Source organism: Lepidochelys kempii, chromosome 5 (genome assembly GCF_965140265.1).
Source record: "Lepidochelys kempii isolate rLepKem1 chromosome 5, rLepKem1.hap2, whole genome shotgun sequence".
NCBI classification, from domain to species: Eukaryota; Metazoa; Chordata; order Testudines; family Cheloniidae; genus Lepidochelys; species Lepidochelys kempii.
In genome coordinates, this window is record NC_133260.1 from 125,775,683 (window position 1) to 125,791,380 (window position 15,698).

At 40.4% G+C, this 15,698-nt stretch overlaps 1 protein-coding gene across 4 annotated transcripts in view; it reads right to left on the reverse strand.

Moving 5' to 3' along the window:
- Positions 1-2,882: 2,882 nt before the first annotated feature.
- Positions 2,883-15,698, reverse strand: part of ZCCHC7 (zinc finger CCHC-type containing 7) — a 163,703-nt gene continuing 150,887 nt past the window's right edge. For all 4 annotated transcript variants that reach the window (XM_073345741.1, XM_073345738.1, XM_073345740.1 and 1 more), the window contains 2 exons: positions 5,254-5,371; positions 2,883-4,369 (listed from right to left, as the gene is read on the reverse strand). In XM_073345741.1, the coding sequence (XP_073201842.1) occupies positions 3,909-4,369; positions 5,254-5,371 (579 nt within the window). In that variant the 3' untranslated portion in view covers positions 2,883-3,908. The remainder of the gene's footprint in view (positions 4,370-5,253; positions 5,372-15,698) is intronic.

Sequence of the window (15,698 nt, forward strand, 5' to 3'; positions counted from 1 at the left end):
CACTCCTCCTTCATGGAACACCATCCCATTGTCAAAGAATCCAAAGCCTTCTCTCCGACACCACCTGCGTAGCCATTCGTTGACTTCCACTATTCGACAGTCCCTACCCAGGCCTTTTCCTTCCACGGGGAGGATGGACGAGAACACCACTTGCGCCTCAAACTCCTTTATCCTTCTTCCCAGAGCCTTCCTTTCCATAGACTCATGAAGTCTATCATTTTTGTGATCACTTTCACTCAAATTGCTTTCCACCTTCAGATTTACTACCAATTCCACCCTGTTGGTCAGAATCAAGTCTCAAATGGTTATGCCCCCGGTTATTTGCTCCAGTTTCTGGAACAAAACATTGTCCCCAATACATTCCAAGAACTAACGGAAATTTTGTGTTTTCCCGTATTACTTTTCCAACAGATGTCTGGGTAGTTAAAGTCCCCCATTACTACCAGGTCTTTTGTTTTGGGTATTTCTGTTACTTGTTCTAGAAATGCTTCATCTATCTCCTCATCCTGATCTGGTGGTCTATAGTAGGCCTCAACCTTGACATCACCCCTATTTTTTACACCTTTTATCTTACTCAGAGACTCTCAACTGGTCTGCCTCCCACATCCTTTGGCACCTCAGAACAAGTGTCTTTAATGATAACTGGGCATCATTGAAGAACACTTTATTAGATGCCCAAAAAGGAAATCTATGGCCAGCAGAGATGAGGACAATAAAAAGGAATTTTAAAAATATACTAGGAACAAGAAGAATTCCAACAATAGTATTGGTCCATTACTAGATAGAAATGGTAGAATTATCAACAACAATACAGAAAAGGCAGAAGTGTTCAATAAATATGTCTGTTCTGTATGTGGAAAAAAGCAGATGATGTCTTATAATATGGTGATAACACAATTTCCATTCTATTTATATCTCTGCAGTATGCATCCGATGAAGTGAGCTGTAGCTCACGAAAGCTTACGCTCAAATAAATTTGTTAGTCTCTAAGGTGCCACAAGTACTCCTTTTCTTTTTGCGAATACAGACTAACACGGCTGCTACTCTGAAACCGGTAATTAGACAGTGGAACAATGTACCATCAGTCGTGGTGGATTCTCCATCAATGACAATTTTCAAATCAAGATTGGATGTTTTTCTAAATGATCTGCTCTAGGAATTATTTTGGGGAAGTCCTATGGCATATGTTCTACAGGAGCTCAGACTAGAGGTCACAAGTGGTCCCGTCTGGTCTTGGAATGTATGCATCTATATGGTTATTTAAAGGACACTTGTAGTTACTAAGCACAATAATTGCTAGATTTTCTATAGCATTGCCTCATTAGTATGGTAATGATAGTGATGCTATAATTTGCTTTTTTGAGTGTTTTTATTGTACTATATTTGTGGAATCCCTGTGTTACATGTCACTGGGCTATGCTGTTACATACAGTTTACACATCTCCACATTGTGGATGGGTGAGGAATGCATTGTGCCCTTTATTTCCTTGTGGGTGTCTTGAAAACGAGATACAATGCTGGAGTCACACTAACCAGAAGTGATGGGCCTGAGGCAGGAATCACCGAATAAGATTCTGTGGTCTGTGTTAGGCAGGTCAGGCTTGTTGATCGTAATGGTCACCTCTGCCATAAGATCTATGAATTATCGCCTGCTAACCTCTCTCCTTTATGACAACCCACATCACATCGGGGCCTTTTACTCATTGCTAGCTGCTGAGGTAATTCTGGATTCTCCCATTGAAGGGAGAGTCCCTGAGCCTGAACATCTGCACTGCAATTAAACAACCTGGTAGGCTGAGCCCCACAAGCCCAAATCAGCTGACACAGGCCAGATGCAGGTGTCTAATTGCAGTGTAGACATACCCATGGTGCTCAGTTACAACTCATTATGCTGAATGTTGTTTCCTGGGCTTTGGGAGCTGACTGCATGAGAGTGAAAAGCAGACCACTTCATGCTGTGCAAAAAACTCTCCTCTTCTGAAGGAGCCCAGCTGCTTTGCTGTGGGCTACCTGGCCATATCCTCACACCAAGGAGACAGAATAGAGGCTAGGGGGTTGGCTGATGGATTCAATCCAAAGCAAGAAAAGCTCCTCAATTTGGTGTCCCACAAGGGCCTTTAGTCCAGACTGGACGATCTGCTGAGAAGTAAAAAGGAATGCGAAATGCAGCAGATAGGGAAGGAGGCTCAGAATGGATATTAGGGAAAAGTCTTTTCAGGAGTGAATTAAAAAAAAATTACATGTGATTAATTTTTTCCAAAAGTACCTCTAGAGAACTGTCATTTCAATACAGCATTGAGTTAAACAAAAATCAGTTTGGAACCCCCTCTGAGGACACATTTTACATGAAGTAGAATTGGGGCCTGAGATACATGAATTCCTATTTGTTTATTTTTGCTCCAAATAATCTCTGATATGTAAGAATATGGCTACTGAAATCCTTACATTCACCCAGGTGATCCCTTCAACCTAAAAGCCGATGAATTAGGGCTTTGTCTACACATGGAAAATTACTGGCATAATTATCCTGGGATAACAGTGTCCACATGTAGAATTTTACTGGCATAATTATACTGGTATAGCTATGCAGGCAATTCTCCCCATGTAACTAAGGGCTTGCCTACATAGGTTAATACACATCCTGTTCAGTTTCAAAATCCAACAGGTTTCAAAACTAGTAGAACTCTCTCAAGGAGTATGTACCAACTCTATGAAGCCATTATTGTTAGCTACTGTTTTGCTCAGGCTAGAAAAGGGGCTTAGAGGAGGGTATCTATATTATTCCATAGCCGAGAGCCTTTTGGTTGGAACTGACATAATTTAATCTTGTTAACAAAAACTAGGCATTGTTTTCTACCTCAAAAGAAAATGTATAACCAATGTATTGTTTCATGTATCCCCACATAAAACTTTATTTGGTTGGTTCCTTTGATAAAGTATTTATCCTTACAAAGTTTTTAATTCTTTGAGTACAAAAAGTACTTCATTTCTTAAAAAAACAAACAAACAAAAAAACCCCCATTAAGTCATTAAACTTAGGCATTATATTTCTGGAAGCAGGTAAATTGCTTGCATTCTACAGCTTGGTTACATAATTTTATCTTTTAAAAAGCAGGACTTCCACACTGTGGAAAACAATGGCATATTTAATTCCAGATGTCAACCCAACTGCTTGTAACATTTTTTAAATGAACTTCTCTTGCTTACCAGTCAGCAAAAAGATTTGTTATTCAATCAAGGATTTGCTTCCTCGTAGTTCATCTGCTTCTGATACTTAAACTTGCAATGCTGTGATTATGATGAATTTGTGACATCACATGAGTTTCCAGGGCAGAAGACTGTCATGTCATAAGTACAATACAACAATTTCACTGCAGACTCCAGCTGGGTGAGAAGTAAGAAAATGCTTCTCCAAAAGATTGTTTTTTGTATTGCTGTTTACTTTCCCCTTCCCTGCCCCTTCTCCAAGTCTCCCCAGTGTGAAAGCCTCTCTTTAAAGTCAGGCTGCAAGGGAATCACGTTTGCTTAACTACAGTACTTTGACAGGTGTAGCATTCTTAAAAGGAATCGCTCAAAGGAAAGAAGGCCAAATCTCCCCACTATGGACCTTTTCCCTCATTCATCCAAACAAAAAGAAAAAGTTCCCAACCTTTCATCGACTTACAGAAAAAGAGGGATTGCCAAAAATACAGTATGATTTTACTTGCGTACATTAACCACTTCCTACCCATTTGCAAATACTCTCTTTAAGAGGCTGAGAGTCACAAGCTCAGTTTTCTTTGTCGTATTGGTTTTACACATCCATGCCTGTATGCAAAGGTGGATTCAAATTCTACATCTTAGCACAGGGTCAGAAAAATACCCTGATGAGTTACACCCCCCTCCCACCATAGCTTTCTGTTGACAGATTAGCAGCTGGATTCCTGTTTTGATTTCTTTTTCCTCTGTTTTATAAGAAATAAGCTCTCATCAATGGTGGAACTACTGTCTTTCTTGTTTCTTTGCCTTCTCTTTTTCTTCTTCTTTTTAGCTGCATCCAGCAGCTCCTGGCCATTTTTTGTTTTCCTGCTATGTGGACAGAAGGCAGAGCTGTGATGCTTTTTGCTGCCCTTAGGGGAGTGTATTCTACACCCCCTAGGAAAGTCCTCCTCCTGGTTGTTATTCCTTTGGACATCTTTCTTGCGTTTCTTCTCTTTGCGTTCTTCTGCCCAGGACTTCTTACTGGCCTTTTTGTGGCACTTTTCTTCTTTAGGACTCTTTACATGCTCTTTCCAAAGGTTTTTCTTTTTCTTATGACACTGTCCCCTATGTTCTTCCTCCTTCCTCAGTCTCTTGAACTGCACTGGCAAAAGGCCGGCTTCTTGAAGTTCTGTAAAATAGAACAGTTTCTTTTAATAGTCACTAAGAGGCCAGAACCACAACGCGTGAAAACCACAGCTCTGTTTGCAGTTTGGGGTTAGCAATGGACCTGGTATGAAAAAATCTGAGGACCTGGATAAAACTCAGATATTTTGGCAAACACTGGGTAAGCCAGAAGTTTATCGTCATGTCATTTTAAAGCGCAGTTGTAGCCAAAAAAGTGATATTGTGGGTTTCCATAATCATTTTCTCTCTGTGACTTCATATGAAATTTGCTCAGTTTAAAAAACAATTATCTTTGGAAGACCAATATATTCAATCTGGGATTGGAAAATCAAACAGTGTCATTTTACCTCTGACATTTCTATAGTCAAGATTCTGCAGTCCAAAAACTGCTGATCTGGCTGCGAAGTAGACATACCTGTTCTACAGATGGGTCTTCAGAGATTTGGACAGAGTAAGGACCAGACCCTGCCAATTTTACTCATGTTGAGTAGTATCTTCCACCACAAGAGGACTCATTGTAGAAAGTGGCCATTCATATACATTGGTTGTTTTTTTTTGTAACAGATTTTTAAAAACATAATTTACAATTCAGAGAACACTCCCCATCAGTTTATAACCATTTTAAGGCCAGTGAGATTTTGGGGGTTAAAGTACTTCCAGGTGTCCTTTTAGAACAATGAATTTCAGGAACAGACTGAGGTTACTAAACTCATTAGCCTTGCCCTGCTTGTTGATTGAGATAATCCCCATCATCATCTTACACAACATGAAGAAAGCCAAGATTACAAAATGCCTAACAAAAAGCAGTAAATATACCAATGTACCCTGATTAAAGACCACTTAAAAACGTGATGGTCAGTAAGAAGTATTTCACAAAATATACCATACCTTCAACCTTTCTCTTTGCCCTCTGAGCTCTCCTCTTGATGTCATACTCATCATCATAGTAGTAGACGAATGGGGAAGAAGGGAATGCCCCATTGTACATCCGCTTCTCTGAGCACTCCTGCAAATCACATTTTAGGTTACTACATGCTGTGACATCTTGTTAAGCTTTGGATTATTGATTTCAGAGTTAAGGAAATAAACCAGAACCTCAAAGGGTATAAATCAGGTTTATCCCATATCTGAAGTCTATGGATCAATGTTGATTTACACCAGCTGGGGAATCTGGCCTTCAGTTCTTTAAATCCTGATAATTGTATTAGTTTCCAATAGTCCTGCTTATATTTGTATCACAATTGTGCATATGCAGCAACATTTATTTAAATGTTTATTTAACTTCTTTGTTACTATACTTTGATAGCTAGGGGTGTGACAGATGGAATCCCATGTCTCCCATCAGTTATTACAAACCTGCTCTTATTTTGATTTACAAAGCTATGTAGCAAATGTAGTACACATAGAAGTGAAGGGCTAGAGTCAGGCACACTGTAAGCAGGTGCTGTACAAAAAAAACCAATCAGAATTAACTTTCTGAAAGATACTGAATCAAAACACATTCTGCAGGAGACTTCGTCGGCAAGGAGACATCAGACTTGGCATGAAGAAGAGATGAGAAGGGAAAGTCTAGAATCCTGAGTCACAGGAACTGATTGGTTTAGTTGTACTCAGAATCTCACTTATAGTGGGGCTTATTTCTCCGTCACACAGATTGGCAAATATGAATCGTACGAATTAAGCGTTATTGCAGTCTTGACAGCCAATCTGGCTCAACTTCAGGGTGCTAGGTGATACTAACTGCTACTTTTTTTGCTTGTAAATTTCTTGGAGGTGTGATTCTTTTCCTCTCTGAACACGCCCAAATCTAGTTAAATCTGTCTTCTTGTTCTCATGAAATCTTCAGTGGCTTTCACTTTTCTGATGTCCCCACCAGATGCTGAGCAGCTTTCTTTCAAGACTTTGGTACTGCTAACTCTACAATCCCCTCTTCCTATGTGTCCTCACACTTCCTCCTATATACTTTAGATCCACTACACACTAGAAATGTCTTCAGCTAGGATTTCCTTGGTCTTTGAGCCAAGATTAAACTATATCCCAAACTGGCAGCAGTGGACTTGGCAACTGAATGCATTTTTTTAAATTTCTAACTACTCTGGTTCCTATTCAGACAAAGAACTTGGCTGAAGTAAAGCTAAGGTTCAGAGAACACTTCAGTAACTTAAGAGTAAAAATCCTTATAAGCACATTGCAGTTAGGAAAAAACCCACATACAAACAAAAAAACACATTAAAAATCAGGAAAGCTAAAAGATCAAATGTCCAAGAACCCCAAACACTTGAAAATATGCAAATTTACAGATAAGGAACTCAAACCACCCTTATTCTGCCATCTAAGTGATCTCACCTTCCAACCCTCCTTTCTTTATTCCTTTCTATAGATACTTTGCAAGTTGTGTTGGTCTTGAATCAGGGTCTTTTTCTCCGGTCTTTAAGACTCCGGTCTGCAGTCTATAGCTTAAGCTTTCAATGTTATTAACTATCTGTTAAGGTGAAATTTGCCCCCATACCCAACTTAAATCCCACTCAAGACTTGTGCTGGCCCTCTGCACGGCTAGCTGGGAAAATATGCCAAAATGTTTCGTCTTTGACTTTTTTTCTTTTTCTGCTGAACAACTCAAAACATTAATACTGTCAAATATGCAGCAAAAGTCTAGAAAGCACTCTGTGCAGATATGACATATCAACACTGACATCTCAGAGGTGGCAGTGGGAGTGACCCATGTAGCAGATGACACAATGAAGATGACTGGATGTGGAAGCTGTGGTATGTACATGATCCTGGAGGGGGCACCTGGTAAGAGTTTTGTCTGCATGAAATGCCGTCTGATAGAGCTGATGGAGGAAAAGATCAGAGGTTTGGAGATGCAGGTGGAAAGTCTGGTAGAGTTTAGGAAGGGGTTTGAGCAGATTATGGAGCAAAGACATGAGGTATCTGAAGGGAAAAGCTCAGACTTGCAGATGGAAGCAGGACTAGGGAATTCTGAGGGGAGACTGGGTGAGGAAAATGGTCAGTGGAAGCATGTGACTAAAAGAACTAGGCAGAGGAAAAGACGGGCTAGTGAAGGAGAAATAGAGCTTCAGAATAGGTTTGCAGAGTTGGAAAATGAAGAAGGGGCTCAGCAGGTAGTCACTGAAGGTGACAGGGCAAGGAAGAAGAGAAGAGCGGTTAGTCCTATAGGAAAAGGGGAAGAGTTAATGGAGATTACACCAAATATGAGCCCCAGGAGGATACAGGATGGGTTAAAAAGGATTACAAGGGAGAATGGGAATGGAAAAAACTTGCAGCCAGAGGGAACAGGGGATAGACTGGAGAATAGCACCGTCACTAGGAAAAGGCAGGTCTATGTGATTGGGGACTCTTTACTGAGAAGAATAGATAGGCCTGTAACCAGAGCTGATCCAGAAAATAGGAGGGTGTGCTGTCTTCCAGGTGCTAAGATACGGGATGTAGACCTGAGGTTGAAAAGGATTCTAAAGGGAGCGGGAAAGAATCCCCTAATTATCCTTCATGTGGGAACAAATGATACGGCTAGATTCTCGCTGGAAAGTATTAAGGGAGACTATGCTAGGCTGGGGAGGACACTTAAGGAAATTGAGGCTCAGGTGATCTTTAGTGGGATTCTGCCTGTTCCTAGAGAAGGGCAACAAAGGTGTGACAAGATTATGACTATCAATAGATGGCTTAGGCAGTGGTGCTATAAGGAGGGCTTTGGGATGTATGGCCATTGGGAGGCATTCATGGATAGAGGACAGTTCTCTCGGGATGGACTTCATCTGAGTAGGGAAGGAAATAGACTTCTAGGATGGAGGCTGGCACAACTGATTAAGAGAGCTTTAAACTAGGAATTTGGGGGAGATGGTTGGGAGATGTCCAGGTAATCTCCACGCCAGAATTTAGCATAGAGTGGAAAGAAAATGAAGTAAGAGTGGATACAGCTGTAGGTAGGAGGAAGGGCAGTGTAGATACAAGTCTAATAGGTTATACTGGTAGTAAAATAACCGTGCCTAATAGGGTACAGAATGTGAGTGAGGCCAAACAGCAAAAATTAAGATGTTTGTACACTAATGCAAGGAGCCTAGGTAACAAAATGGAGAAACTAGAGTTACTGGTGCAGGAAGTGAAACCAGATATTATAGGTATAACAGAGACCTGGTGGAATAGTAGTCATGACTGGGCTACAGGTATTGAAGGGTATGTGCTGTTTAGGAAAGACCGAAATAAAGGTAAAGGTGGTGGAGTAGCACTGTATATCAATGATGAGATAGAATGTAAAGAAATAAGAGGCGATGAAATGGATATGACTGAGTCCGTCTGGGCAAAAATTACATTGGGGAAGAAAACTATTAGAGCCTCCCCTGGGATAGTGCTTGGGGTGTGCTTTAGACCACCGGGATCTAATTTGGATATGGATAGAGACCCTTTTAATGTTTTTAATAAAGTAAATACTAATGGAAACTGTGTGATCATGGGAGACTTTAACTTCCCAGATATAGACTGGAGGACGAGTGCTAGTAATAATAATAGGGCTCAGATTTTCCTAGATGCGATAGCTGATGGATTCCTTCAGCAAGTAGTTGCTGAACCGACTAGAGGGGATGCCATTTTAGATTTGGTCTTGGTGAGTAATGAGGACCTCATAGAGGAAATGGTTGTAGGGGATAATCTTGGCTCAAGTGATCATGAGCTAATTCAGTTCAAATTGAATGGAAGGATTAACAAAAATAAATCTGCAACTAGGGTTTTTGATTTCAAAAGGGCTGACTTTCAAAAATTAAGGAAATTAGTTAGGGAAGTCGATTGGACTGAAGAATTTATGGGTTTAAAGGTAGAGGAGGCCTGGGATTATTTTAAATTAAAGCTGCAGAAGCTATCGGAAGCCTGCATCCCAAAAAAGGGGAAAAAATTCATAGGCAGGAGTTGTAGACCAAGCTGGATGAGCAAGCATCTTAGAGAGGTAATTAAGAAAAAGCAGAAAGCATATAGGGAGTGGAAGAAGGGAGGGATCAGTAAGGAAAGCTACCTTATTGAGGTCAGAATATGTAGGGATAAAGTGAGACAGGCTAAAAGTCAAGTAGAGTTGGACCTTGCAAAGGGAATTAAAACCAATAGTAAAAGGTTCTATAGTCATATAAATAGGAAGAAAACAAAGAAAGAAGAAGTGGGACCGCTAAAAACTGAGGATGGAGTGGAGGTCAAGGATAATCTAGGCATGGCCCAATATCTAAACAAATACTTTGCCTCAGTCTTTAATAAGACTAAAGAGGATCTTAGGGATAATGGTAGCATGATAAATGGGAATGAGGATATGGAGGTAGACATCACCATATCTGAGGTAGAAGCGAAACTCAAACAGCTTAATGGGACTAAATCGGGGGGCCCAGATAATCTTCATCCAAGAATATTAAAAGAATTGGCACAAGAAATTGCAAGCCCATTAGCAAGAATTTTTAATGAATCTGTAAACTCAGGGGTTGTACCGTATGATTGGAGAATTGCTAACATAGTTCCTATTTTTAAGAAAGGGAAAAAAAGTGATCCAAGTAATTATAGGCCTGTTAGTTTGACATCTGTAGTATGCAAGGTCTTGGAAAAAATTTTGAAGGAGAAGGTAGTTAAGGACATTGAAGTCAATGGTAAATGGGACAAAATACAACATGGTTTTACAAAAGGTAGATCGTGCCAAACCAACCTGATCTCCTTCTTTGAGAGAGTAACAGATTTTTTAGACAAAGGAAACGCAGTGGATCTAATTTACTTAGATTTTAGTAAGGCGTTTGATACTGTGCCACATGGGGAATTATTAGTTAAATTGGATAAGATGGGCATCAATAGGAAAATTGAAAGGTGGATAGGGAATTGGTTAAAGGGGAGACTACAACGGGTCCTACTGAAAGGTGAACTGTCAAGTTGGAGGGAGGTTACCAGTGGAGTTCCTCAAGGATCAGTTTTGGGACCAATCTTATTTAATCTTTTTATTACTGACCTGGGCACAAAAAGTGGGAGTGTGCTAATAAAGTTTGCAGATGATACAAAGCTGGGAGGTATTGCTAATTTAGAGAAGGACAGGGATACCCTACAGGAGGATCTGGATGACCTTGTAAACTGGAGTAATAGGAATAGGATGAAATTTAATAGTGAGAAGTGTAAGGTCATGCATTTAGGGATTAATAACAAGAATTTTAGTTATAAGCTAGGGACGCATCAACTAGAAGTAACGGAGGAGGAAAAGGACCTTGGAGTATTGGTTGATCATAGGATGACTATGAGCTGCCAATGTGATATGGCTGTGAAAAAAGCTAATGTCGTCTTGGGATGCATCAGGAGAGGTATTTCCAGTAGGGATAAGGAGGTTTTAGTACCGTTATATAAGGCACTGGTGAGACCTCACCTGGAATACTGTGTGCAGTTCTGGTCTCCCATGTTTAAGAAGGATGAATTCAAACTGGAACAGGTACAGAGAAGGGCTACTAGGATGATCCGAGGAATGGAAAACTTGTCTTATGAAAGGAGACTCAGGGAGCTTGGCTTGTTTAGCCTAACTAAAAGAAGGTTGAGGGGAGATATGATTGCTCTCTATAAATATATCAGAGGGATAAATACCAGAGAGGGAGAGGAATTATTTAAACTCAGTACCAATGTGGACACAAGAACAAATGGATATAAACTGGCCACTAGGAAATTTAGATTAGAAATTAGACGAAGGTTTCTAACCATCAGAGGAGTGAAGTTTTGGAATAGCCTTCCGAGGGAAGTAGTGGGGGCAAAAGATCTATCTTGCTTTAAGATTAAACTCGATAAGTTTATGGAGGAGATGATATGATGGGATAACATGGTTTTGGTAATTAAATATTCATGGTAAATAGGCCCAATGGCCTGTGATGGGTTTTTAGATGGGGTAAGATCCAAGTTACCCGGGAAAGAATTTTCTGTAGTATCTGGCTGATGAATCTTGCCCATATGCTCAGGGTTTAGCTGATCGCCATATTTGGGGTCGGGAAGGAATTTTCCTCCAGGGCAGATTGGAAGGCCCTGGAGGTTTTTCGCCTTCCTCTGTAGCATGGGGCACGGGTCACTTGCTGGAGGATTCTCTGCTCCTTGAGGTCTTCAAACTACAATTTGAGGACTTCAATAGCACAGATATAGGTGTGAGGTTTTTTTAGGAGTGGTGGGTGAAATTCTGTGGCCTGCATTGTGCAGGAGGTCAGACTAGATGATCATAATGGTCCCTTCTGACCTAAATATCTATGAATCTATGAATCTCTGATATCCTTCCCCCTCACCCCCACCCCCAGGACAACATTATCTTTGTGGTATGTTCCCTGAAAGTTTGCTAACCGTGACACTATGTACAAGCATGAAAACTGACTAACAGGCAGGAGCTGGTGAACAGAGTGACCAACAAAAAGAGCCCTCAGACTTTAGGGTTATGTGATCTCAGGTAAAATGATTTCAGTTATGTGGGCTCTATCTCGAAGGACATTTAAAATGGTAACTAGGGAAGCTTAGCCATGGTGTATTCAGTGCTCATGTAAATGGAAGGCAGTTTGGAAAGAAAAGCGTGTGTCAGTGAGAATGAAGATTAGATTAGTTTACTGATGCCTGGTGTATAGTAAGAAGTTAGGTCAACCCAGCTATGTCACTCAGGGATGTGAAAAATCCACACCCCTGAGCAGTGTAGCTAAAATGACCTATTCCCTGGTGTAGACAGTGCTAGGCTGATGGAAGAGTTCTTTCGTCGGCCCAGCCACCCCGCCTCTCAGGGAGGTAGATTACCTACATCGACAGGAGAATCATTCCCATCAGGGTACGTAGTGTCTACATTGAAGCGCCACAGCACTATTGTAGCATTTCAAGTGTAGACAAACACTAAGACATATTGCTGTATGTGGTTGCAATAGTCTCAAAGCAAGAGGTAAAGCAGGGAGTTATTTTAAGCATAGTGCTATTACTGCATGCATTTACCAAGAAGAAATCCTCCCAAATCAGCTTGATTTCCTTCTTTGACAGGGTAACTGGTTTGGTGGATGGGGGAATGCGGTGGACATAATATACTTGAACTTCAGCAAGGCTTTTGACACAGATATTCTGATGAGTAAGATGGAGAAATACAGGCTCAGCAGAACTACCATTAAGTGAATACATAATTGGTTAAACGACTGCGAACAAGTAATTATTAATGAAATGATGTCAGATTGGAAGGAGGTCTCAAGTGGGGTTCCACAGAGCTCTGTTCTGGGTCCAGTATTATTTAACATCTTTATTATAGGGCTGTCAATGAATTGCAGTTAACTCATGTGATTAACTCAAAAAAATTAACCGCGATTAATTGCACTATTAAACAATAGAATACTAACCGAAATTTATTTAATATTTTCGGATTTTTTCTACATTTTCAAATATATTGATTTCAGTTACAACACAGAATACAAAGGGTACAGTGCTCACTTTATATTATTTTTTTATTATAAATATTTGCACAGTAAATATGATAAAAGAAATTGTATTCTTCAGTTCGCCTCATACAGGTACTGTAGTGCAATATCTATCATGAAAGTGCAACTTACAAATGTAGATTTTTTTTTGTTACCTAATTGCTCTCAAAAACAAAACAATGTAAAATTTTAGAGCCTACAAGTCCACTCAGTCCTACTTCTTGTTCAGCCAATCGCTAAGACAAGTTTGTTTACATTGACAGGAGATATTGCTGCCTGCTTCTTACTTACAATGTCATCTGAAAGTGAGAACAGGCATTTGCATGGCACTTTTGTAGCTGGCGTTGCAAGTTATTTACGTGCCAGATATGGTAAACATTCGTATGCCTCTTCATGCTTCAGCCACCATTCCAAAGGACATGCTTCCATGCTGATGATGCTCATTAAAAAATAATGTGTTAATTAAATTTGTGACTGAACTCCTTGGGGGGAGAACTGTATGTCTTCGGCCCCGTTTTACCCGCATTCTGCCATATATTTCATGTTATAGCAGTCTCGGATGATGACCCAGCACGTTTGTTTTAGAACACTTTCACAGCAGATTTGACAAAACACAAAGGTACCAATGTGAGATTTCTAAAAATAACTACAGCAACTTGACCCAAGGTGTCATCCAAAGTTGAAGTGCCATCCAAAATCTGAGAGGGAGGAGGTGTGGAGCATGCTTTCAGAAGTCTTAAAAGAGCTACACTCTGATGTGGAAACTATAGAACCCAAACCACCAAAAAAGAAAATGAACCTTCTGCTGGTGGCATCTGACTCAGATGATGAAAATGAACATATGTCAGTCTGCACTGCTTTGGATAGTTACAGAGCAGAACCCATCAACAGCTTGGAGGCATGTCCTCTGGAATGGTGGTTGAAGCATGAACGGACATAGGAATCTTTAGCGTATCTGGCACGTAAATATCTTGCCATGCAAATGCCTGTTCTCACTTTCAGGTGACACTGTAAACAAGAAGTGGGCAGTATTATCTCCTGCAAATTGTAACCAAGTTTGTTTGTCTGAGTGATTGGCTGAAGTAGGAGTGAGTGGACTTGTAGGCTCTAAAGCTTTACATTGTTTTATTTTTCAATGCAGTTATTTTTTGTACATAATTCCACATCTGTAATTTACACTTTCATGATAAAGAGATTGCACTACAGTACTTGTATCAGGTAAATTGAAAAATACTGTTTTTTACAGTGCAAATATTTGTAATAAAAAATAAATATAAAGTGAGCACTATACTTTGTATTCCATGTTGTAATTGAAATCAATATATTTGAAAATGTAGAAAACATCCAAAAATACTTAAACAGATGGTATTCCATTTTTGTTGAACAATGTGATTAATCGCGATTAATTTTTTAAGCGTGTGACAGCCCTGCTTTATTAATGACATAGATGTAGGAATATAGAGCATACTGATCAAATGTGCAGATGACACAAAGCCGGTGGTGGGGGCTGCCAACACTTTGGAGGATAGAGTAAATTCAAAGGGGTCTTGATAAATTGAAGAATAGACCTATCAATAACAAAATGAAATTCAGCAACGACAAGTGTCAGGTGCTACATTTAGGGAAGAAAAATCAAAAGCACAAATACAGGCTGGGGGAAAACTGGCTTGGCAGCAGAGCTGCTGAGAAGGATCTGGATGTTGTGGTTGATCAGAGTCTCAACTTGAGCCAGCAGTGAGATGCTGTTGCAAACAAAGTAAATGCAATATTAGGTTGCATTAACAGGCATAGCATGCAAGTCACAGGAGGTGATAGAACCACTCTACTCAGTGCTGGTTAGGCTTTATCTGGAGTAGTGTCCCCAGTTTTGGTCACCAACATATAGAAAGGCTGCAGAGAAACTGGAAAGGATCCAGAGGCAAGTGTCAAAGATGATCAAAGGATGGAATGTGGCCAGATGAGCAAAGGCTGAAGGAACTGGGTATGTTTAGTTTGGAAAAGAGGAGATTAAGGGGGGACGTGATAGCGGTTTTCATACACTTGAAAGGCTGCCATAAAAAAAGATGGAGAAAAGTTGTTCTCTCTTGCCACCGAGGGCAGGACAAGAGGCAGTGGGTTCAAACTACAGAATAATAGGTTTAGATTAAGTCTCAGGAAAAACTTCCGAACTGTATGAACAGTAGGACAATGGAACAGATGCCTAGGGAGACTGTGGCTGCTCCTTCACGGAAGGTTTTCAAACGGAAACTGGGTAGCCATCTCTCTTGGATAGTTTAGACACAAAAAATCCTGTATCTTGCCAGGGGGTTAGACTAGATGTCCCCTGCGGTCCCGTCTAACCCTGTGGTTCTAGGATTCTATTACATAATACGAATATTCAGGAAAGAGATGCATATTGGACCACAAGACTTCCATTCCAGGTTAGGCATTGATTATTGGCACAATACATTTAGCAAGCTGCTTCCAGCAGTAATCAGTACCTGACATGTCAAGAATGTAACCTTACTGCCAAACTCCTCAAAACACGTATTATCAGAATAAATGCGGGGCAGGAGGCTGTAGAATGGCTAATGAACTGGTTACTGCTGGGAAAGATCCAGAGGAGGACACTCAAGTATTTTTTCAGCTGAATCATAGAATATCAGGGTTGGAAGGGACCTCAGGAGGTCATCTAGTCCAACCCCCTGCTCAAAGCAGGACCGATCCCCAATTAAATCATCCCAATAGAATCACAGAATAAAATAGGCCACTTGAAGGGAGTGTGATGGGACAGACAGCAAAGACAGGTGAAATGCCTACAAACAGATCAGAACTACTTATGAATTTTTCTACAGAATTCTAAAACAGTTTTCTTTTTTGAGACGGGGGGAGGCATGTCTGGCCACAACCACAGAGCCG